The following is a 25,536-nucleotide window of genomic DNA, read 5'->3' as shown; positions in this document are numbered from 1 at the left end:
TTGAAGCTGACTTCTGCTGATGAAACTGCAAACTATTTTCTTCAGTAAACATGACTTCGATTGATTGAATCTTTGACTCCTGGTTTTTGTTCATCATATCTGGTCCTTGGGTTTTTACTGTAAAATTCCCCTTACAGAATCGATTCGCTGTCTACCCAAAGATTCACAGCCATAATGGCTAACCATTGATTTTCTTGATTATACCATGGTTTTTGCGAGTCTTTAAAAGTTAACAGCAGTTATTGATGTTTGCAGCTCAATATTTGAATGAAAGAATAAAAATGACAGCTATTTTCATTTCATTTGCATTTTATTGCTTACCTTCCAGCCAGTCAAAATAAATATTTAGACAGACTATTATTTAAATTAATTTAATAATAATAAAAAAAAAAAAAATTAAAATAAAAAATAGTTTAAGGCTCAGCCTTCAGGAGTTCAACAGTGAATGTACAGGGGTTGGACAATGAAACTCAAACACCTGGTTTTATACCACAATTAGTATGGCGTTGGGCCTCCTTTTGCTGCCTATACAGCATTTTGATGAAAAATATTACTATTATGTTTATCAAACCACTCTTTCACCAATCTTGTGGTGTGTATTGGTGCATTATCTTCCTGATACATCGCACCACCTTCTGGTTACAATGTTTGAACCATTGGATGAACAGTCAATCTTCACACTCAACCAGTGAAGATTAGCCACCAGGCTGCGCAAATATAGCCATGAAACCTTCAACACTATATTGGCCAGTGTTAGTTTCATTGCCCACACCATTCCTCAATAATTCATATGGTTAATGAACTAATTTGGTGAAAGCCTGTAATGATTGTAATCTAATATAAACAAAAAAAAACTAATTCAATGTAATTCAATTGTACTTATGAAAGAAAGACAAAATTAAAATACTCTTGAAATGAAAAAATGTACATCAAGGTAAAACATAAAACTAAACATAAAATATTTGTTAAACATAGATACCAGGGAAAAAAGTAGATAAAAAAAGATAAAAAAGATGAAAAGATAAAATTAAATTCTAATAGATGTATTTATGTCTTCAAATGTTAAGCTTCAAATGTGGCTCAACCAATCAGAAATAAAGAACCGGAATTGTCTGTTTTATACATTTTAGTTGAAACACTTTCCACGATGAGGGGATCTTTAGACTTCTCTCTATTGTGAATTTTTTTTATGTGCCTAACAAGGTTTCCTTGTAGACTAAATCTCTTTCCACACTGTTCGCATGAATGAGGCTTCTCTACAATGTGAACATTCATGTGCTTGTCAATGCTTCCTTTTGTACCAAAACTCTTTCCACACTGACAGCATATGTAAGGCTTCTCTCCAGTGTGAACTCTCATGTGCATTTCAAGGCTTGCTTTTTGATTGAATCGCTTTCCACATTGTTTGCATGTGTGAGGCTTCTCTCCAGTGTGAACATTCATGTGCATTTCAAGGCTTGCTTTTTGACTGAAACTCTTTCCACATTGTTTGCATGTGTAAGGTTTCTCTCCAGTGTGAATTCTCATGTGCATTTCAAGGCTTGCTTTTTGACTGAAACTCTTTCCACACTGTTTGCATGTGTAAGGTTTCTCTCCAGTGTGAACTCTCATGTGCATATTAAGGCTTGCTTTTTGACTGAAACTCTTTCCACACTGTTTGCATGTGTAAGGTTTCTCTCCAGTGTGAACATTCATGTGCCTATTAAGGCTTGCTTTTTGACTGAAACTCTTTCCACACTGTTGGCAGGTAAAAAGGCTCTCTGTTGTGTGAATATTCTGGTGGACGTCAAGGCTTCCACTTTGATTGACTCCCTCTATCCCTCTATTGTGAATCTTCATGTGCCTGTCAAGGTTTCCTCGTCGGTTAAAACTCTTTCCACACTGTTGGCAGGTTGGCAAGCTAAGTTTTAGCTTTCTTTTGAAACTTTTCCCACACTGTTTGCAGATGAAAGGCTTCTCTCCAGTGTGGACTTTAAGGTCTTCTTGTTGATGGAAACTTTTTCCACATTTAAAGCATGTGAAATAACTCCTGGTTTCTGTCTTTTGAGCTCTTTTTTGTTCACAAGTCTTTTCAGAATATTCTCCAGTTATGAAATCATGAAGATTCTCAAACTGATCTTTCTCTTCAGTTTCATTCGGTACTTCTCTCTCCTCTTTCAGCGCTGTAAGGCCTAAGGTGGAAAAATAAAGAGAAAAAAAGTTAACCCCAGTTTAATGCCACAAAGCAATTAACATCAAAATATGTAGATATGTAATGCATGTATGTTAGATCCTATACCAGGGTGTCCAAACCTGATCCTGGCCAGAGTTTAAGCTGGCTGTTATACAAAAAAGAAAAAAAAGAAAAAAAGATAATCTAGGAAATCTATATATAGACTGATCTATATATAGACTGACCCTTGTTTGTTGTATTCTATCTTGATGGCAAAGATGGCGCCATTGTGGGTGGCTTGCCGTCTGTCTCTGCATTTGTCTGTTTTAATCTTTTTATGTTATGTTTAACGCAATGTGCTTCATCAGTTTTAACCTATGATCGACTGTCTCTTTCAAATCTGGAAGAAATCTCATTTAAGCTACTGAATCAAGCGGTGATCCGTTCTCAGTATGCCCCTCCTCCCCTATTGATGTCGATACCTGGCTATCTACGCCGCTGGCCGATGCGGAAGACGGGGTGGCCTAGCGGTTAGGCTAAAGCTTGCCCAGCGACTCCATAGGGAGTCTCAATTTCAACTGGGGATCCACGTGGAAGGTTTGGACGGGAATCGCTTTATCCGTTGGCGCTCGCTGGAACCAGTGTACGGATGGATTACTCCTGTATTTCCCATCTCATCGGCACCTCTCCCTATACTCCGCTCACCTCGGCCTGGTCGTGGAGGAGTGTGTACGGACCACCTTCGCCCGTTACCTCGGGCAAATCAATCCGGTTTCTTCTGATCACCCGGTTCAGCTTAGGATGGCTTTGATCAACGTCAGATCAGTAGGAAATAAAACTTTTATCATCAATGATTATTTCTCTGCTAGTAAATTGGACTTTCTCTTTCTGACTGAAACTTGGCTCACTACTGGGGATTTAAGTTCCTTTTCTGAATTGCTTCCCTCAAACTGCTTGTTCTTTAATTCTCCACGTTTAACAGTGCAAGGTCGAGGTTTGGCCTCCATATATAAAGATGTTTTCTTGTCGTCCCGTTGTGTCAAAAAATTATAATAGTTTTGAATTGCAGCTGTTTGTAGTGAAGCTGTGTGAGCCTTTTTTGGTTGCACTGATCTATCGACCCCCAAAATATAATAAGGACATTTTAATGGACTTTGCAGACTTTTTGGGGGATGTTATACCGAAATATGAGCAACTCCTAATTTTAGGAGATTTCAATGTTCACGTTTGTTGTGCTGCTGATTCTCTAGCAAAGGAATTTTTTAATCTTTTAAAACCCCTTAGTGTTCCAACGTTCCACCGGCGGAACGTTTTGCATTGAGTTAAGTTTGACAGGAACGCTAAGGGGTTAAAAGCTTTTGATTTAACTCGTCAGGTCAATGTACCTACTCATCAGCATGGTCATACACTAGATTTAGTGTTAACTTATGGGTTTTCTCTTTGTGATTTAGAGGTGTGTGAAAATGGTTTCTCTGATCATAAGACTGTTATGTTTACGTTTTTATCTATGTCTTATGTATTTAAGCCGATTTGTTCTGCTCGCCGGTCTCGGCTTATTACTCCAAGTACGAGGGAAGCTTTTTCCTCATCTTTTAGTGAGGTGTCTTTACGAATGGATGTTTTAAACTGTGATATAAGTGCTGAAGAGCTTCTTTTTCGGTTTAATTCCACCTGTGGACAATGTTTTAGATTAAGTGGCACCCCTAAAGACACTTCATCATAAATTGAGATCTTAGTTAGATGACTTTACTCGCTGTCTTAGGCAAATCTGTAGAAAATGTGAGCGAAAATGGAAAAAGGATAGACTCCAGGGGTCCGTTCTTCGTACCTCGCTAACTAAGTTAGCTGGATTTGATTGTTGACGATTTTGCGTGATCTTGGATCGCTCGGTTCTTCGAAGCTCATCCGGGACTTGCTGTCATAGCAACAGGTGCGCCAGCTTAAACCTGCTCTGGAGCAGGTTTATTTCATGTAAACAGGATTTAGGCTGCGCTCCTGTCGGGTTATGATTGGTTGAAATGGCGAGGTCACATCTGATTGGTTAAAGAGCACGACTGACGCGGACTGACACACAAAAAGTATCTTGCAAGAAAGTATATATCTTTTTTACAGTCTATGGTATATATACCGTTCAAAAGTCTGGGGTCAGTACATTTTTTTTTTTTTTAAAGAAATTAATACTTTAATTCACCAAGGATGTATTAAGTTAATAATGAAAAAAAATATTAAAAGTTAATAATAAATAATTTACATTGTTATATATATATATATATATATATATATCGGAGGTTCCAAAAAATATTTGGCAGCACAACTGTTGATGTTATCCAACATTGATCATTCTAATGATAAATCAGCATATTAGAATGATTTCTGAAGGATCATGTGACACTTAAGACTGGAGTAACAGCTGATAAAAATTCAGCTTTTCATCACAGGAATAAATTCTATTTTAAAGTATGTTAAAATAATAATAAAAAAAACATTATTTTATATTGTAAAAACATTTTGCACTATTACTGTTTTTTCTGTATTTTTTATCAAATAAATGCAGCCTTGATGAGTATAAGAGACTTCTTTAAAGACTATTACAAGTCTTACTGACCCCAAACTTTTGAACGGTAGTGTATAAAAAAATAAAAATATAAATAAAATAACATATAAAGGAAAAAACATGTAACATGGGCAGCATTAACATATTTAATGTGTTCACAACTTTTTGCCAGCCCTCTCTCCTTGCTTTTCCAGCCTTTGCAGTGCTCCCTTGCGTTTTAAATAAACTCTGAAACTCCTGAAATCCCTCAATCAGAGACTCATTATTCCGCTATCAGAAAGCTGTAAAAACAGCAAAATCAAGGTATTTCACTGAAATTATAAATAAGAACTGCCATAAACCAAAAATACTTTTTAACATTATCAATGCTACTATTAGTCCTTCTTCTTGCTCTGATACTGAAGTGTCTTCACTATCATGTGATGATTTTCTCAAGTTTTTTGTAAACAATAGAAATGCTTTACGAATGGGGGTAAATACTGTTCTGTCTGACCCTACGATTCCCATTAGTTGTACTGCTGTTTTAAGTAATTTTACTCCCATTACTGAATCGTATCTTATAGAATTAGTGGAAAATCTTAAGCCATCTGGCTCTTTAACAGATGTGGTTCCCCCGTTTTTTCTTAAACAAGTATTGGATGTGGTGGGTCCACATCTTTTGTGTCTGATAAATCGTTGTTTAGAAACTGGAACTGTACCTGATTTGCTAAAACATGCAAAAGTTCGTCCACTGCTTAAAAAACAGGTCATGGATCCCACCATTTTATCAAATTATAGGCCCATCTCCAACTTGTCGTTCCTTACAAAGATTATGGAGAAAACTGTTTTTGAACAATTGCAAACCTTTTTAGCGGACAAGATGCTTTTTGAAGTTTTTCAGTCTGGTTTCAGAAAATATCATTCTACAGAGACTGCTTTATTGAAGGTTTTTAATGATATTCTTTTAACATGTGATTCAGGCAACTACGCAGTTCTTGTGCTTTTAGATCTTACTGCCGCTTTTGACACTATTGACCATGCTGTCCTTCTTGATCGATTGGAATGTTATGTAGGTATTACAGGCAGTGCATTGGAGTCGTTTTAATCCTATCTTACTAATAGATCTTTCTCAGTGAAGAAAGGAGAGTCTTCTTCTAGAAGTGCTATGTTACCTTGTGGGGTTCCTCAAGGATCCATTTTGGCTCCTATTCTTTTTTCTTTATATGTGACCCTGGACCACAAAACCAGTCTTAAGTCGCTGGGGTATATTTGTAGCAATAGCCAAAAATACATTGTATGGGTTAACATTATAGATTTTTCTTTTATGCCAAAAATCATTAGTAAATTAAGTAAAGATCATGTTCCAAGATGATTTTTTGTAAAATTCCTTCTATAAATATTTCAAAATGTAATTTTTGATTAGAAAGATGCATTGTTAAGAACTTAATTTGGAGAACTTTAAAGGTGATTTTCTCAGTATTTTGATTTTTTTGCACCCTCAGATTCCAGATTTTCACATATATGCTTCCTCTTGGTTCCATTTTTAGAAAATATGGGCTGTCTTTCCATTCATACGCTAATGATACGCAAGTCTATCTGCCAATAAACCGGCATTCAGATGGATTAAATACTATCCTTGCTTGTTTAACAGATGTAAAGGCTTGGTTGTCACTAAATTGTCTGAATTTTAATGAGGACAAAACTGAAATTATTGTTTTTAAACCCTCAGATTCTTTAAATGTTCCAAATCCAAACCTTGGTGGGTTATCCCCATGTGTTAAACAATATGTAAAAAATTTGGGTGCGGTGTTTGATGAACATCTGAGGTTTGATAGATAAATTCTGTGGTCAAATCATCCTTTTTTCAGCTGCGTCTTCTATCTAAAGTAAAGTCCTTTCTTCCATTTAAAAACTTTGAGAAGGTAATCCATGCTTTCATTACTACAAGATTAGATTACTGTAACTCCCTTTATGTTGGGATTAGTCAAACAGCTTTATCCCGATTACAATTGGTTCAGAATGCGGCAGCTAGTCTTTTGACCGGGGTTCATAAACGGGATCATATTACTCCAGTTCTACAGTCCCTACACTGGCTCCCTGTGCGTTACAGAGTAGATTTAAAATTTTTACTCATAGTCTATAAATCACTTCATGGTATTGCTCCACCATATATTTCAGAATTACTCGCTGAGCACAGTGTAACCATATCCCTCCGGTCCTCTAACCAGAGACTTTTGTCCATTCCAAAGCGCTCCTAAAGCGTCCCCTAGTGACAGAATAATTTTTTATTTGCAATAATTTTTTTTCCAGCTCTTTATGGTCAAATTATTGCAATTATCAATCCATGTTTTTATGCAGCAGACACATAGAGGTGTAAATGTGAAAAAAGTTAATATGCCTTTTAAAAATCTAAACAATTACGTAATATATATAGAATAATCTTATATCTTTTTTTTATATAAACATTTTTGATTAAAATGTAAACTATCTGATTTTCTAAATTAAAAAAAAAAGGTATTTTTTATTTGGGCTAGTTATTCGGGCTCCCAAAATCTGATGAGTACCTGCCCAAAGGGCTACCAGAGATTTTAACACTTTGCGAGCCCTGAGCCGTCAATCACTCCCTGTCACTGACACTGCGCTCCGCTTAACTTGGAACTGGATGTTTTTTTTTCTTTCTCTCAACCAAACCCTGTACCGGCATTGCACAAACTGCATGGCAATTAGGGGTGTGAAGTATGACTACTTTTTTTATTGTGGACAATTAAAAGGTCTCCACAATCTGCTTTTGTAGAAATATTGTATATTTTGTGCTACAGCGCACATTCTGTCAGATACAATTCTGGCGCCTCCGTGTCAATATACTGTACAACGCACAAAGCACACGTACATCTGCAAGATGTCTGTTAAAGATCTCTTGATCTGGAAAGTATCTGCTGTGTACAAACGTCTGGCAGATGTCAGTAAGATGTCAGTTTTACACACATTCTGAATCACAAACATCTAATAGAGGTCTATTTGACATCTGATAGGAAACGTCCAATAGACATATTGAAGATGAGCAAACTACGTCTTGTAGATGTCTTGCAGATGTAAATGCAGACGTCAAATAGACATCTCTGAGATGTACGTGTGCTAATCAGAATCCGCCATGAAGAATGGCACATAACTAAAAAGAAATTGGGTGCTCCTAATTTTTTTGGGATGCTCCTAATTTTTTTGAAGTTGGGAGCACCAGTGCTACCAAGTAAAAAAGTTAATTTCGAGCCCTGATACATTTCATGAAACATTAAGTCATGAATATTTACTTAAAGTCATGGAAAAGTCATGGAATTTTACTGGTAAAAATGTGTATGAACCCTGAACAGAGATCCTGGGAAGTAGCCGTTGCGATATCAAAGAAGAGTAAGGAAGCACATTGAGCTAAGAATCGGGAGAAACTGCGTGGATTTCAAAGAGACAACACAAGCTCCGACGGAATGAACGAATGAAACTGAAATGAAAATGAAACAATTGAAGATACCATGTTCGAAATTGAGTTACTTTACAACAGGTGTTTAGTTGATGTAAGATAAGGGCGATATAGCCTTGTAAAAGGGACTATTATCTCCTGTGTGAATTCTCATGTGACTTTCAAGGTTTCTTTTAGTACTGAAACTCTTTCCATAAACGCCTCTTTCCAGTGTGAATTTTCTTGTGGACTTTAAATCCTTGTTCATTGAAACTCTTTCCACACTGTAAGCAAGTGAAAAAAACTCCTAGTTCTTGTCTTTTGAGCTCTTTTTTGTCTAGAATTATTTTCTGACTGTAAGGAACAAAATGATTTTTCTCCAGTTATGAAATCATGAAGATTCTCAAACTGATCTTTCTCTTCAGTTTCATTCAGATCTTCTCTCTCCTCTTTCAGTGCTGTTGGGCACAAGGTTGGAAAACAAAGAAATAATAGTTAACCCCAGTTTAATGCCACAATGCCACAATAGGTAACACCAAAACATGTCAATATGTAAAGCATGTATGCTAGATCTCATATCATAGTATCCAAACCTGATCATGGTCGCCTGGTGTCCTATAGAGTTTAAGCTAAAAGGGGAATCCGCTTTTAGCGGGCGGCCGCAGTTGGAATCAGCTTCCAGAAGAGATCAGATATGCTAATACATTAGCCACATTTAAATACAGACTCAAAACTCATCTGTTCAGTTGTGCATTTATTGAATGAGCGGAACGCACGTGATGGAGATTTACTACTAATCAAAGTACCGGCTTCATTGACTAAATGCGCCGCACAATATCGTTCGATATATTGTCCAGCCCTATGTTATCGTTAATGCATCTCTTTCTGACAGAGACAGATCTAGATTCATTAGGAGCAGTGATCAATATCAAAGAAAACACAGAAGTGATCAGAAAGTGCTACATCCTTGATAACAGTGGATGAAATGTTTAGACCCTTACTGATGAGTAAATCAAGAGTGTGTCCACGATTGTGTGTAGGACCATGCACATGCTGAATCAGGTCAAAAGTGTTCAAAACCGTTATAATTTCTTTTGTGGTTTTGATTTCTGCAGTTTCTATGTGAACATTAAAATCCCCTGCAATAGCAAAACAGTCAAACTCTGAACAAATCATTGATAGCAGTTCTGTGAACTCATCAACAAAGACTGGACAGTATTTTGGTGGCCTGTAAACAATGATAAATAGAATGAGTGGAGCCCCTTTCAGCATAACCCCTAGATATTGAAAAGACATGTACTGACCAAATGACACTTGCTTGCATTGATAGACATCTTTAAAAAGACCAGCTACACTACCACCTCTTCTAACAGCTCTGCAGACACTCATGAAAGTAAAGTTAGGAGGGGCTGCTTCATTGAGGATTGTTGCGCTGCAGCTGTCTTCTAGCCATGTTTCATTTAGAAACATAAAATCCAGGTTGTTTGTGGTTATCAAATTATTGATCAGATGTGATTTATTTTTTACTGAGCGAATGTTTAAAAATGCTAGCTTGATGGTATTACTTTTTGTCTCTAGAGCAATCTTAGTTTGATGCAGGATAGGCCTCAGATTAGATGGGTCAACCGTACGGCTTGGGATGGCCTTAAACTTTCTTTCACATATTAAAACAGAAATAGGGAAAACTACAGGCACACTGGGTTCCCGCTTGTTCTGTAAACATTGCTGAGTGTTGCTGTTATCATAGCGGGGACCCGGCACATATCACTGAGAGCTGTTATCAGTTGTTTTTGGTTCACTCACAGCAGATGCAGGAGGGTTTGGGCCCTGGCGTTGTGGCAGCAGCCAGAGAGCTCTCACAGGAGGAGGAGGGTGAGCTGGGCCCACAGGCTTTGGTGGTTGTGGGGCCGCCGTTTTTTAGTTGATAACTTCCAGAATATACCAGTTCCTCCATTTTCTGTGAGAAGCTTAGAAGTGGAGATGCTGGAGAAAGGGATAATGAGTCTGGTGAATGGAGCTCTGGCTCTGATGTTTCCAGTGGCTGAAAAATTTTGTTGTCCTGGCTTCCCTGGCTGTTTACCAGAAAGTCGTCCTTCGGTGCTGAGTCTTGGAGCTGTGACAGTACGTCACAGTCTGTCTGTGATGAGCTCAGTGGGCAGGAAAGTGTCCATAAGCAGTGCTTGTTGTGGCTGTGTGGCGTTGTCAGTGTCCTTGTGGGTTGTGTTGACCACATGATGACTCTGAAGCTGATAAGATGTCCTGTCGTCACGCATACACTGTCCAAGTGTGTGTGTGCCATTCATGTTGGGTAGACTGGCACATTCCACTGATGGATGCTGGAGTGAAAAATAGATATTGTCCTTTAGCACTCTCGCACCAAGTTTGTTTGGGTGGAGGCCGTCCAGTTTGAACAGTTGTCTATGGCCCCAGAAAAGGTTGAAGTTGTCAATAAAGTTGACTTATTTTAGACTGCAGGTTCTTTGTAGCCAGGTATTCAGTCCAAGCAACCGTGAAAACATGTTAGTTCCCCTTGCTGGGAGTGGTCCACTGATGAACGACTGAATTTCAAGTCTTCGAAGTGTTTCAATGAGTTCACCAAAATCCTTCTTTAGGAGTTCTGACTGCTCTTTCAGAATATCGTTCTTTCCCACATGGATGATGATTCGATTTGCAGTCTTGTGTTTCATTAGAATATTCCGAAGTTCCTTGTTCACATCAGAGATGGTTGCTTGAGGAATGCAGCATCTAGTTGTAGTTTTGCTACTTATATTTCTGATAATGGAGATGGAGCACTGTCTGCTCGAACTTGCACGCCTGTTTGTAGCGATGTAAGCAGCAGGCTGATACGATCCATGTTCAGTCACATTTGGGGATTCACTGTGCACTGTGCTGATATGCTGAAGTTAAAATCTTAGAAAATATGAGAAAAGTTCATAAACAGGGAGAAAAGCGTGGAGCAGTAAGCAAAAGCGTCCGAACAGTAGCAAAGCCGGAAGCAGAGTCCCTAATCCGATCTCAAGAGACACACTAGCGACCGATGCTAGAGATTGCACTCTTTAGCCTCCTTGTTAGTGCATCCGCCTCCCATGCCGGAGACCCGCTCAGAGCGGGTGCAAGTAGGACCAGAGTGAGAGGGGGTTACACAACCATTTTTAGTTAGAACGTAATTTTTTTTTAGGGGGGCCGCTTAGCTGAGTCAGTGCACGGGGCCCAGAATTCCCAGCGACACCCCTGGTCATGGATATTCATTGAACCACACCCACTCCCTCATTAGTTAGCCCGGTTACCTATTAGCTCATTACCTTAGCCCTTTGTAGAAATAGTCCTTGTGTTTCCCCTGTGCCTTGCCAGTTGTTAAATGTCTGAAATGGTTGCTCTCTGTCCTGGTCTGATTTTTTCTGTTTCGGATTATTAGTTGTTGTTTTTTTGGATTTTCAATAAACTCCTGCACTTAGATCCTCACTTCATCTTGCCTCGTCTTCGCTTTGTTACAGAACAACAGACCAAAAAATGGATCTAGCAGGAGTTTTGTGCAACCCTCTAAGGGCCCTTTGCACCATATTTCAGAATGGCCGACCTGTTGAATGTTATGTGGAAGAGTTCCTTTTACACAGCCATCCTTTTATGCTAGCTTCACGTCTGCCAAGCCAGCGCCCGCTAATGTCACACGTCACAGCTGCTGTTCCTGCAAAGTCTAGTCACGTCACAGCTGCTGTTCCTGAAAGGTCAAGTCACGTCACAGCTGCTGTTCCTGCAAAGTCAAGTCACGTCACGTCACAGCTGCTGTTCCTGCAAAATCAGGTAACGTCACAGCTGCTGTTCCTGCTAAGTTGAGTCATGTAACGGTTTAGGTTCCTAAGTTAAGCAGCACTTCCTGAGTCAGGTCAAGACACAGCCTCACCTCTTGAGTCAGGTCAAGACACAGCCTCACCTCCTGAGTCAGGTCAAGACTCAGCCTCACTTCCTGAGTCAGGTAAAGACACAGCCTCACTTCCTGAGTCAGGTCAAGACACAGCCTCACTTCCTGAGTCAGGTCAAGACACAGCCTCACTTCCTGAGTCATGTCAAGACACAGCCTCGCTTCCTGTGTCAGGTCAAGACACAGCCTCACTTCCTGTGTCAGGTCAAGACAAAGCCTCACTTCCTGAGTCAGGTCTAGACACAGCCTCACTTCCCGAGTCAGGTATAGACACAGCCTCACTTTCTGAGTCAGGTATAGACACAGCCTCACTTCCTGAGTCAGGTATAGACACAGCCTCACTTCCTGAGACAAGACACCGCTTCACTTCCTGAGTCAAGTCAAGATACTGCTTCACTTCCTGAGTCAAGACACAACAGCACTTCCAGAGTCATATCAAGACACAGCAGAACCTCCTGAATAACGTGAAGTCGCTGCTGCTCCAGTAAAGTCAAGCCAAGTCACAGCTGCTCCTTCAAAGCCAAGTCAAACCACAGTTGCTCCTTCACCACACCTACTCCCTCATTAGTTACCCCTCGTACCAATTAGCTCATTACCTCAGCCCTTTGTATAACTAGTCCTTGTGTTTCCTCTGTGCCTTGTCAGTTGTTAAATGTCTAATGGTTGCTTTCTGTCCTGGTTTTCTCTGTTTCAGATTAATATTTTTTGGGATTTTCAATAAACTCCTGCACTTAGATCCTCACTTCGTCTTGCCTCGTCTTCGCTTCATTACAGTATTAGTCAGCTTACATTTTATTTCCATTTACTGCTATTATAAAAATACACTTACATTAAGGATTATAATTGTACATGTGTCACAGTTAATGTCCAACAACAAATATTTTAGCAAAATGTCTACTTTTCCCAGAATTATTGAGCTACTACAATATTTTACTCAGTCTGTTTATCATGCAGCATCGCTGGTTTCCTTTTGTAAAACTCGTCCACTCCTTACAGTAAACTTGATATGTTTGCATGACTTTCTAACATTTACAGATGAAGAATATGCCCTCAGGAAAACACAACATCTCAAATGTATTAAACAACACAAATAGATCCATAATCAACATTAAGGACTGCTTAAGAACAAGCGTGCACATCAAATTGCCTTCACTGACTGAACCAGGATCACATTAGTGAGATTGTGTGACCTTAAATGGTCATTTATGGAACCACTTTAACCCAGACTGATTTGTTATCTTATCTCAAGTCAGGTTTTGGACTTTAATCCCAGCTTCTTAGTCTTTTGAAACAGCCCCCAGAGCTTGACATGACATAACATAATATAAATTGAGTTAAGGTTGGGAGACACTGCCAACTGACAACCATAAAGGCAGTCACATGATTGGAGCCCCAGGGAGAAGCTTGCATACAGAAGAATAATACACCTGGTATGGTTGCCTCAAGAAGTTCCATGGAGCAGAGGACTTAATTCTCATAGATGAGAGGGGGACCCAGATGTTTTCCTTTGGAGCGGTGTGCTAATTGGAGACCCTCCAGAGCAGGGGGTGAACATCTGCCCTGGAGAGCCTGTGGCCCCACAGAGTTTTGCTTCAACCCTAATCAAACACACCTGAAAAAAATAATCAACGTCTAAAGGGTTACTAGAAAGCTACAGGCAGGTAAAATTTAATTAGGGTTGGAGCTGAATTCTGCAGGACGCTGGCTCCCCAGGACCGGAGTTTGTCGTCCGTCCGTTTTGTTTAACTTATAAAACCAACAATTGAAAAATTTGAATATTCAGAGAAAATTGCACTCTTGCTCATATTTTAAAGATGAACAACAGTAAGTCACAACGTATGTTTCTGTATCAAAGAGTTTCTTAAATCAATCGCTCTGTACAGTCTGTAGACATATGTTCTTCATGCTATTAAGTGCTACAAATCTACTTTAAAGACACAATGAACAGGAGCATGATTTGCTAAAGCAGCACAATCTGTGGGCATTCAAAAATTGAGGTAACTTAACGTCGTTTACTCAAATGTATCTGTTTTTATAGTAAAAGTGGCACTTTGCTTGTCAGAAATACTTATTTTAATGTTACTTTAAGTTGGAGTAGAAATAAACAAATGCCAAAGCTCCGCATTTTGTTCACGTACCCCTCCATCAGTTTGAGAACCACTGGTTTATACCGTTCTCATGATAAAATACAGAACCTTCTTTACAGTACTTTATAAGAGTACTGCTCCACTCTGATGCTCATGCTCCTGAACAGTAGTCATTTTTTTTTTATTATTCATTTATTTACTTAATTATATTGCTATTATTTGTATTATTTTCTTAATTTGTTCTCTTTATCTATTTATTTATTTTATATATTTTGTTCCTTCTTCTTTCCCTTTTTCCTATTTCCCCCCCTTTTTCCCTCCTTTTTTATATTTTTATATACAAGAAATAGAAGTGTACAACTTATACATTACAATCTTACACCTCACATAATTACAACTAAATGTAACTTGTTCATGCTTATTTTTATTGTCAGACTTTTTGTCATTTTTTGTAGATAGCATGCAGTAGCCAAATATGATTATTCACATTTCATTTTATATATATATATATATATATATATATATATATATATATATATATTGTTTAGGCTAATTCCATATTATTGTTACAACTGAACCAAATGCATGATGTCTACACACATTATTCATTAATATCTTTAATTTCAGCTTTGAGAATAAAAACCAACCTGTTTGTTCCTCAGTATCTTCATGTTTGACCCTGAAAGTTTCTTCAATCTTCATGTCTTCACTCTCCTCTTTCATAAACTCCATATTTATAATAGTGTGTCACATGGATCTCTGTTGATTCTCCAGGAGTTTTTCAGTAGTCAGTGCACTAGTAGGACAGTCAGAGAGTTAATAGACTTAATATATAAAATTTATAAAATATATTCAAATTACACAGAAGGTTCATATTTAGGTAGGCTACTTTTGATTTATATTTTGTATTCGATTATTTGTTCATATCTAATATATTACACTTTAATGAAATCATTCTCGGTTGTGATTCACTCGTTTGTGTTTGTTGTTGTCGTTTGTAGTCCGCGTGCCGCTGAATCGAATCACTGAATCATTTCATAAATGATTTGATTCAAATGATTCGGATTCTCAGTTTCTCTCATCACTTCTTATCATCACACGATTGATTCATGATATAGAGAGCGAAATGACACGCACATTCCCTGATATTAAAGGCTAACGCTTTAACTAACACTAAATAAAGCATTTCAACGTTATATTTAACAATTGTGCATTTAATTATTTTACATAGCTTGTAAATTATTTCACTAATGTAACAGTTAGCATTGATTCAAAAACTTTAAAACCACAAACCTTTCTTCAGGCGACTCACAACAGACGAGGAGCTCAGCGCATCTTTATGACGTCACATCACCAGAGCAAAATAAAAGTCCATTGCTGCACTGCTCTCTAGAATCACAAGCACATCATAGAAATGTTGATTAAAGAATTGAATGTCGTACCCATATGATGATGCTTGTCTAAAGTTATTAACGTCATACATCTAGGAATACTTATCTCTATTTTTTAATGTATTTTTTTAATTTATAACACTATACTGTTTTTATACCTTCCCAGATAGCAGACCAACACTGAATCAACATTGAATCAATGCTAATGCATCAATCATATTATCATTGAATCAATGTTGAAATGTAACATTGTTTTTTCATCAGTTTTGCACCCTGAAATGTTATTTCAATGATGAAAAATCGATCAAGATGGTCATTAAATCAACATTTCTTCAACTTAAATAAAATCACTTATTTAACATTGAATTAACATAGAAACATTATCAAATCAATCATGCTTTTTACTTTTTTCCATCAGAGAACATGCATGACTGTAATTAATATGGTTTTAAAACAATAAGTCACTCAAAGTAAACATCCTTCAGTTTACATAGAAATGTGTTTATTTTTGCCCCACACTATTTGAACAAGAAAATAACATTGAATTCAGGTAAAGCTAATTATTATTTTAAAAAAATCCAACAACAAAAAACTTTGTGGTAACTTCAAAAAATATAGACCCTGATTCGCAGACAGGGCTTAGCTTAAATCAGGACTAGACCTTAGTTAAATTAGGCTATTTAAACAGCTTTTATAAAATGCAAGGAAAAAAACACATTACTGGTATGCATCTGAGACAAAGCAATCTCAATGACATTTTAAGACAGTGCTCTCAAGTCTCACGCATTCAGTGTGAGATATACGCATTTCAACCAGTTCACACGCTCTGACGCCAAACCTTGTATTTCTCACGCTGAAAAGTAAGGGATAACTTGTCCCGCTATCACTTTAAAATCACTTGCCTGTGATCAAAGATAGTGAGAACTGATGTTGGGGATTATAGCTAAATTTGTGCAAAATTATTAGTTCCCTTCCGGGAACTCGAGCCGCGTCAGGAACGCTATGGGGAACGCCATTGGCGGGCAGCACTCTGAATCATGTCTTGCAACCAATGAACGACGGGGGTGACGTCACAGGCGCGGTGACGTCACCGACCAGGAACTATAAAACGCGTGCGTTTGAAGCCGGCGGCAGCTTTTGTCATTCAGCGAGAGCGCTCTGTGTCTGTGTCTGTCCCGGTCATACTGCTGTTTTTTCGTGCCAGTTTGCACGGCTTTTATTTGAGTAGTATGACCTTTAAAATGCAACCATGGGGGAAAGAAGTGTTACGAAACTAGGCGGTACAAGCAGCCGCATAGATAGTGTGTTCCTCCCTACCAATGCTTATTACTGGTGGGGATACACACAGTCTATGTGTGGTCTGCTTGAGTGTAGAGCACGCACAGTCAGCCCTCGAAAAGGCTGGCTGTCCACAGTGTGAGCATAAAATCCTCCATTGTGGGTGCTCCACAGAAGGCTCTCTTCGAGGAGGGAGCCTTCGCCTGCGTTTCTCGCGGGTGTGGCCCCGCTTCCGCCAAGGCGGAGCGGTTGCTGCACTCGCTGAGATCGCGGCTCGATCTATTAGAGGGACTGGAGACGGGTGTTTTAAAAAATACCCTATCTCCTCTCCTATCTGGTGGATCAGTGAATCTTTTTCTGGATATGGAAGCCCGCAATGCGGTTACTTCCCTCCAGGAAAGGTTTTCAACGCTTGCCATATCTTCCTCCGAGGAGGTTGATGTGAAGTACGTTGTCAAAAGTATTCAACCGCCCCCCTCCCCCTGATCGCCTCAGTATGATGAGCTGGTGGTTGTGCTGACTGTGCATTAGCTAAATAAGCAAATATGAGCCGCAGAAAAGCAAACGTTTTGCTTCCTGCGGACTAAGTCAGCACTTCCAAACGGTAAAGATGACGCCGCGGGTCGAACAGACGCTATCTGTTCCCCGGTCTAGGCATCATTCTTTAAGGCTCCGTCTTTGCTCTCCAAGCCGCCTAAAGAAAACTTCAGGCTTGATCAGCAAAGATACACATGCTGGGGTCTTTTGACGGGAAGTAAAACCCAGCCGTGTACCAGCTCTCTACTTTAGAGGCGCAGAAACAGAGCGTTGCCACCCGCGTCCCTCCGGCTATGCCTAGAGGGCCCGGAAAGCAACGCTCTAAGTCGGGGGCTTCCAAAAAAAAAAAAAAAAACCCAGGAAGTCCTCGGCTATACGGCTCTGAGGATTGTGATTCAGAGCCATTGAGGGCTGCCCCTCGCGGGGGGGTTTGCACCGTACCCTAGGTGCGGGTTCCAACCCCCTCGGGGCCCTCAGGAGATTTGTCAGTTAACCCTGCCAGCATTACAAGGCGCGGCAATCTCCCGCGAACATCCTCTAGCTGTTCCGCCCGAAAAACGTAGCGGCCCTGGAGAGTTCGCAACCCCACGGGGGTCCCCAGAGGAACTAGCTCAGGAGCGTCCTGCCGGTTCACTGTTACAGGTCTCCGGGTTAGTTCCTCGAGTAAATCCAGACACCAGTCTCGAGAGGCTGGTACCCTTAGTAAATTTTCTGGCAGCGTGGAAACTACTGCCAAAGATTTCAAAGTGGGTCCTGCGTACTGTAGAGAAAGGTTTATGTTTTCTAGTTCGGCCCCAAGCCGCCACCTTTCAGCGGGGTATTTCCAACATTAGTAGCCCCGAGCAGGGTCTGATAATGGAACAAGAAGTAGATACTCTTCTGAGGAAGGAGGCCATCGAGGTGGTCCCTCCTCAAGACAGGGAATCCGGGTTCTACAGCCGTTACTTCATTGTTCCGAAGAAGGATGGGGGGCTTCGGCCCATCTTAGATCTCAGGCTTCTAAACCTCTCAGTCAGAAAACTGAAGTTCAAGATGCTTACTGTCAGACAGGTCGTGTATCAAATCAGGTCCGAGGACTGGTTCGTCACGATAGATCTAAAAGACGCTTATTTCACGTCTCCATCCTTCTTCAGCACAGGAAGTTCCTCAGGTTCGCTTTCAGGGGCGAAGCGTACCAATACAGGGTTCTTCCCTTCGGCCTAGCTCTCTCACCCAGAACTTTTACGAAGTATGTGGATGCTGCGCTGGCTCCACTGCGACTCCAGGGCATCCGCATACTCAATTACATAGACGACTGGCTGATCCTAGCCAGCTCGGAGCAGTTAGCGGTTCAGCATCGAGGTGTTGTTCTCGCTCACATGCAGAAGTTAGGGTTGAGACTCAACGCCAAGAAGAGCGTCCTCTCTCTTTTACAGAGGACTACTTATCTGGGCGTGGTATGGGATTCATCCACGATGCAGGCACAGTTGTCACCTGCTCGGATGGAGTCCATACTTACTGCAGTAAATGCGGTCAAGCTAGGCCAGTCACTCACTGTCAAACAGTTCCAAGTACTGTTAGGTCTTATGGCAGCCGCCTCCAACGTAATACCTTTTGGACTGCTGCATATGAGACCACTACAGTGGTGGCTCAAAACCAGGGGGTTCTCCCCGAGGGGAAACCCGCTCCGCAAGATCAGTGTCACGCGGCGCTGCCTACGTGCCCTGGTCATGTGGAAGAAACCCTGGTTTCTCTCTCAGGGACCGGTCTTAGGGATGCCATGCCGCCGTGTCACACTAGCGACAGACGCGTCCCTTACCGGATGGGGAGCGGTCATGTGTGGCCGCTCAGCCCAAGGCCTGTGGAGCCCGCACCATCACTCATGGCACATAAATTGCCTAGAGATGCTGGCGGTGTTCCAGGCCCTCAGGAGTTTTCTACCAGACCTAAGAAACCGTCATGTCCTTGTTCGTTCAGACAGTACAGCGGTAGTTTATTACATAAACCATCAAGGGGGAATCCGCTCACGCCCCTTATTCAAGCTGGCGTATCGGATCCTCCTGTGGTCTCAAGGAAAACTCCTCTCCCTGAGAGCAGTCCACATTCCTGGACATCTGAATGTGGGAGCAGACGTCCTGTCGAGGCAGGGGCCGAGGCCCGGGGAATGGATGCTCCACCCAGAGGTGGTGGAGCAGATATGGAGAGTTTTTGGCCAGGCACAGGTGGACCTGTTTGCGACTCAAGAGACATCGCACTGTCCCCTCTGGTACTCTCTAGTGCCTCCAGCTCCACTGGGGCTGGACGCCATGGCACAGACGTGGCCGAGGCTGCGTCTGTACGCCTTCCCCCCGATCGCTCTGCTCCCGGGAGTTCTGGAACGGGTCCGTCGGTTTCAAGTGCGGCTGCTACTAGTAGCCCCGCGCTGGCCGGCACGAGTATGGCTCTCGGACCTGGTATTTCTCCTAGACGGCTCTCCATGGGAGATTCCTGTCAGGAGAGACCTCCTATCTCAGGCCAGGGGCGCAGTCTGCTACCCCACCTAGAGAAGTTGAGGTTATGGGTGTGACCCCTGAGGGGGCACAACCTAGAGGAGCGGGTCTCCCTACTGAGGTGGTTGAGACCCTTCTTCAATCCAGAGCTCCCTCTATGAGGAAACTGTATGGCCTCAAGTGGAACTTGTTTGCGAGATGGCGCCGCGAGCGCCACTTAGACCCAGTCGACTGCCCGGTTGGTACAGTTCTGGAGTTCCTACAGTCTCGCCTTTCCGCAGGGCTAGCTCACTCCACCTGGAGGGGTTACGTGGCGGCTACGAGTGCCTACCACGCCCCTCTAGGTGGCCTCTCAGTGGGCAGAGCCCCCTGGTCACACGTTTCCTCCACGGTCGGGAGATTAAGGCTTCATCGGGAGTAATGAAGTATGAAAAATTTTAAGCATACAGACTCAGAGGATGGGACCTCTGCGACTCTATAGATATCGCAAGGTTCCCTCTGGTTCTCCCTAGTGCCTCCAGGTCTGCCCGGACTGGACGCCATAGTACGGACGTTGCCGAGGCTGCGTCTTTACACATCCTCCCGATCGCTGTGCAGCCAAGCGCCGCTTCTAGTACCAAAAAAAAAAAAAAAAGCGTGAGTGTAGCTAGGTCTCCCCTCACGGAAGGGTTATCTGAGACCTCCACTCTTAAGAGCTGTTGGATTGAGCGTTGAGATTCCCTCTCATTTTAGAGAGTCTTCTGTGAAGCCTCCGTTCTCCAGAAGCTCCGCTTCCAGGAACTGCGGGTTGGTCCATATCGCCCCTGACATTCGTCAGGTACTATGAGCTTGACCTCAGAGCCGCTCCAGGCTCTGCTGTGCTCTCGGCCTAGTGCGCTAGGCCTGGAGAGTCAGCCACCTCCCTAGCCAGGAGAAGACTTCTCAAGGCGCATCTTTCTGCGGAAAGAAGAGAAGTTAGTTTCGCCAAACTAAAGAGATCTGCAATCAAACAAAGAAATACTTAGCCTGTTGTCCGTGGAAAACTAGACAAAGGCCCTACTTCGCGTCTGACACTACTATCAGACCAAGCTTTCAGTCCCTCTTGTCATGGCTGAACCCCCAGACAAAGGACTAAGACCCCTCGTGTGCCCGAGGGCCGAGGGGTGCCTCCTGCACTGACTGGCGAACCAGGCGGAGGTATCTATTCTCGTGTGCCTGCGGGCCGAGAACTTTACAGCCCTCTTGTCCGCGGAATGCTAGACAATGGCTCACTTGTCCTCGTGTTCTGACGCAGTATGCTATCAGACCGAGTGTAATGCGGTCCCTCTGGTTCCGGAAACTACCTTGACCAAGGACTAAGACTCCTCGTCTGCCTTAGGACAAGGCCGAGGAGTGCCTCATGCACTGGCTGGCTACCAGGCTGAGGCCCCTACTGTCTTCCCCGTGAGCCCGAGGGCCGGGGATTGCAGTGCCCTCTTGTCCGCGGAATGCCGACAATGGCCTTATCTCTCGCGTCCTGGCGTAGCACAGGCCGAGCCTTGGATCCCTCTTGCTCTGGCTGCACCCCCAGGCAAAGGATCACCCACTCCTCGTGTGCTCGAGGGCCGAGGAGCCTGGAGGTCAAGCTCTCAGTCCTCGTGGGTCTACGGACCGGGGACTTCACACACCATCTGTCCGCCGAGTGCTAGACAGTGGTCATTCGGTCCCTCTTGTTCTGGCTAACTCCCAGACAAAGGACTAAGACCCCTCGTGTGCCCGAGGGCCGAGGGGTGCCTCCTGCACTGACTGGCGAACCAGGCGGAGGTCTCTATGCTCGTGTGCCTGCGGGCCGAGAACTCTACAGCCCTCTTGTCCGCGGAATGCTAGACAATGGCTCACTTGTCCTCGTGTTCTGACGCAGTATGCTATCAGACCGAGTGTAATGCGGTCCCTCTGGTTCCGGAAACTACCTTGACCAAGGACTAAGACTCCTCGTCTGCCTTACAACAAGGCCGAGGAGTGCCTCATGCACTGGCTGGCTACCAGGCTGAGGCCCCTACTGTCTTCCCCGTGAGCCCGAGGGCCGGGGATTGCAGTGCCCTCTTGTCCGCGGAATGCCGACAATGGCCTTATCTCTCGCGTCCTGGCGTAGCACAGGCCGAGCCTTGGATCCCTCTTGCCCTGGCTGCACCCCCAGGCAAAGGATCACCCACTCCTCGTGTGCCCGAGGGCCGAGGAGCCTGGAGGTCAAGCTCTCAGTCCTCGTGGGTCTACGGACCGGGGACTACACACACCATCTGTCCGCCGAGTGCTAGACAGTGGTCATTCGGTCCCTCTTGTTCTGGCTGACTCCCAGACAAAGGACTAAGACTCTGCGTGTGCCTGAGGGCCGTGGAGTACCTCTCGCTCTGGCTGGCGACCAGACAGAGGAAGACTACCATTCCTCGTGTGCCCGAGGGCCGAGGACTACAGGGCCTTCTTGTCCGCGGTATGCTAGACAAGGGCTCTCTCCTTTTCCACCCTGGTTGAGCAGACACTCGCAGGGCTCGGAAATTATGGGGGCGTTGGTAGTCTCGTTCCCCATAGCGTTCCTGACGCGGCTCGAGTTCCCGGAAGGGAACGTCTCGGGTTACTACTGTAACCTTAGTTCCCTGAGGGAACGAGACGCCGCGTCTCGGACCATAATTCCCGCACCCTGCGGCGCTCGCCTCATTCCTATGAGCTGCCGCCGGCTTCAAACGCACGCGTTTTATAGTTCCTGGTCGGTGACGTCACCGCGCCTGTGACGTCACCCCCGTCGTTCATTGGTTGCAAGACATGATTCAGAGTGCTGCCCGCCAATGGCGTTCCCCATAGCGTTCCTGACGCGGCGTCTCGTTCCCTCAGGGAACTAAGGTTACAGTAGTAACCCGAGACGTTCTTCAACAGCTTTAACCAATTGTGGGCCTGAAATTAAGGAAAAGACAAGACAATTGGTAAATCTGCTAAAAAGACGGACAAATTCATCCAAATAAAATAAATTGTTTTATATATTTCAAAACACAAATGTATCAACATTGTTGGGAAGGTTATTTTGGAAATAGCCTGTAATAGGCTACAGATTAAATTCCCCTATTTAAAATGTAATTTAAAAGTAGTGTAACTATTTCAATTGCTTTAGAGGTAATGTAACATTACATTTGATTACTAAATTTCTAAGGAATGTTTTCAACTGTTAATCCTTTTAAAAACTTTTTAAGCAGGCAGGTTTTCCTTACAGTAGCACTCAACACTAATTACTGTCAATTTTACAAAATCCTTCACAACTTGAATTAAGATTATAATAATTTAATTTTAAAGCACAGCCACCACAAAATCTTTAGCACCTCTGTTTAACTCCTGAAACATTGGTGTCTCTATTTTAAAGCAGTCAATGCGATTTGGGAAATAAATCAATCAAAATATTTACATGTAACCCACTTTGTAATTGTAAACATTTTTTAAAAGTAACTGTAATTTAACTATATTTGTTATTTCTCAGTAACTGTAACAGATTAAATGTAATTTATAATTAAATTACAAAATTCAGTTACACGTAACTAATTACTCTAGCTAAATTCAAGCCCCTACCACTGTCCTCAAGGCATCAAAGTGTGCAATAACACTTGAAATACAAAATGACATTAGTAAGCTGAAATATGTACCCTCTCTCTTTCACAAACACACACACAGATTGACATACATGCTATGAGCAAGTTCTGCAATCCTCCTGTATGTTTAAAGGAAAGGAAAGGAAAGGGGGTGAGTGAGGCCAAGTATGGTGACCCATACAAGGAATTTGTGCTCTGCATTTAACCCATCCAAGTGCACACACACAGTAGTGAACACACACACACCGTGAACACACACCCGGAGCAGTATGTGCATTGAGCACTGATGTTTAGTTTGCTCGTTTGGGGCCAAATTTCTTCTTTTACATTTGATACATGAATTTGACTTATCAGATCTACCAGTTGTTATATTTTTTATTTTGTGCTGGTTAATTATGAACAATAGATAGTTGAACTTTTACTAAAAACTGGAGAGAATTGTGTGGGGCCGAGGGGCCGCTGCTGCAAATATTTGAGTGGCTCCTCCCCTAACAGATAAAATCTCACTCCAAACTTTTTCCAAAACTTGAGAGCCCTGGTATAAATAAATTAACTATAAATAAATATAAAAAATAAATTAAGATAAATAAACTATAACATGTAACTTTTTATAAATATAACATTATGATATAACATATTATGATAAATATTGATGATAAATATATATACATATGTTTACTATAGTGCTATCAGTACTATTTTTGCACTATACCATAAAAAAATGTAAGCCTCTTTTGTCTGCCGTTTTTCCTGCCGAGGAATAAGGGTCTCGTCTAGTGAAACAATCGGTCATTTTCAATGATAATTTTTATTGATTATTTTCAACAATAAAAATGTATATACTTTTTAACCACAAATTGTTTCGCACCAGCCCTACTTCACACATTATGTTATCATGTTGGACACCCCTTACAAAAAAAAAGCATGTTAGTTTCTAAATCTGATTACGTAATGCATGTCCACTGCAGAGCTAGTGCAAGAGGCGCATTTGTGGTTAAAAGGTATATAAATTTTCATTCTTTTAAGAAAATGACCGATTGTTTCGCTAGATAAAACCCTTATTACTCAGGTGGGATTGCGTAGAGCCATTTGAAGCTGCATTGAAGCTGCAATTTGGATTGAATGGTGCATTGGCCACCATTGAACACCACTGTTTGAATTAAATTCCTGGCATGTTTTCTTCAAAATACTGAAGAAAGAAAGACATGAACATCTAAGATGACATAGGGGTGAGTAAATGATCAGAAAAATTTTATTCTGGAAGTGAACTAATCCTTAAAAGTCTCGAATGCAAGCATGCAGTATGAATATTACCTGTTTTATTTATTTATTTATTTTTGTTCCTCCCGATTAAAGCCATCAAGGTGGACAACATGCCTGACAAAATTAAAGATAAGCCTGCGGACAAACCCCAAAAGAAAGAAAATCTCTTGGGAATTGAAAAAAGAATCCTCTGACTCGTCCCAGTCTTCTGACCCAGAGTCATCAACCTCAGACTCTTCAAATGAAAGGAAGAAAGGAAAGAAGACAAAGAAAGTAAAGAGTGAAAAACTGAAAAAAAAAATTCTGTCAAAGAGGTAGGTTGTGCAAATTGAAATAATTACATATGAATTTAAAGGGGTTATATGACATTAAAACGTAACTTTGTGTATTTGGTGTAATGTAATGCTTTTACGCAGTCTACGGTTCAAAAACTTTATTTTTTGTATATATTTGTTTCCCCTCTCTGCCCGCCTTTCTGAAACGTGTTGAGTTTTACAAAGCTAATCGTTCTGAAAAGCATGCTGCTGGTTAACCAGCTGTCCAGTGCATTGTGATTGGCTGAATACCTTAAAGGGACTTTGGTCACAGGCTTTTGGGATCCCACAGCCAACCATTCACAGAATTATAGGTTGGTTCTGGCTTTGCTACTCTCACCAATCACCAGGCATTTGGTAAAGCTGTTGGAGCAATTGATGGATGCCATGTGAGAATTAAACCATCAGCTGGCCCTGATGGGCAGTGCTATAAAAACAGAAAGCTGTTTGCCTCCATCCTGCTTCAAGGGATCTGCGACCATCATGGGGCATTTTTAGACATTTTTGTAGGGTATCCCGGGAGTATCCACGATTCTCGGGTGCTTAAGAACAGCCC

The 25,536-nt window shown here is 41.9% G+C and overlaps 1 protein-coding gene across 1 annotated transcript; it reads right to left on the bottom strand.

Moving 5' to 3' along the window:
* Nucleotides 1-989: 989 nt before the first annotated feature.
* On the bottom strand, nucleotides 990-14,915 carry LOC141325584 (uncharacterized). The gene is made up of 2 exons (XM_073834365.1): nucleotides 14,790-14,915; nucleotides 990-2,171 (listed from the first exon to the last, which is right to left on the bottom strand). Exons 1-2 carry the CDS (start codon nucleotides 14,872-14,874, stop codon nucleotides 1,081-1,083), a joined length of 1,176 nt encoding a protein of 391 aa, XP_073690466.1. The 5' UTR covers nucleotides 14,875-14,915; the 3' UTR covers nucleotides 990-1,080.
* Nucleotides 14,916-25,536: the final 10,621 nt, after the last annotated feature.

Source organism: Garra rufa, chromosome 2, assembly GCF_049309525.1.
Source record: "Garra rufa chromosome 2, GarRuf1.0, whole genome shotgun sequence".
NCBI classification, from domain to species: domain Eukaryota; kingdom Metazoa; phylum Chordata; class Actinopteri; order Cypriniformes; family Cyprinidae; genus Garra; species Garra rufa.
This window is presented reverse-complemented; position numbering and strand designations above follow the sequence as displayed.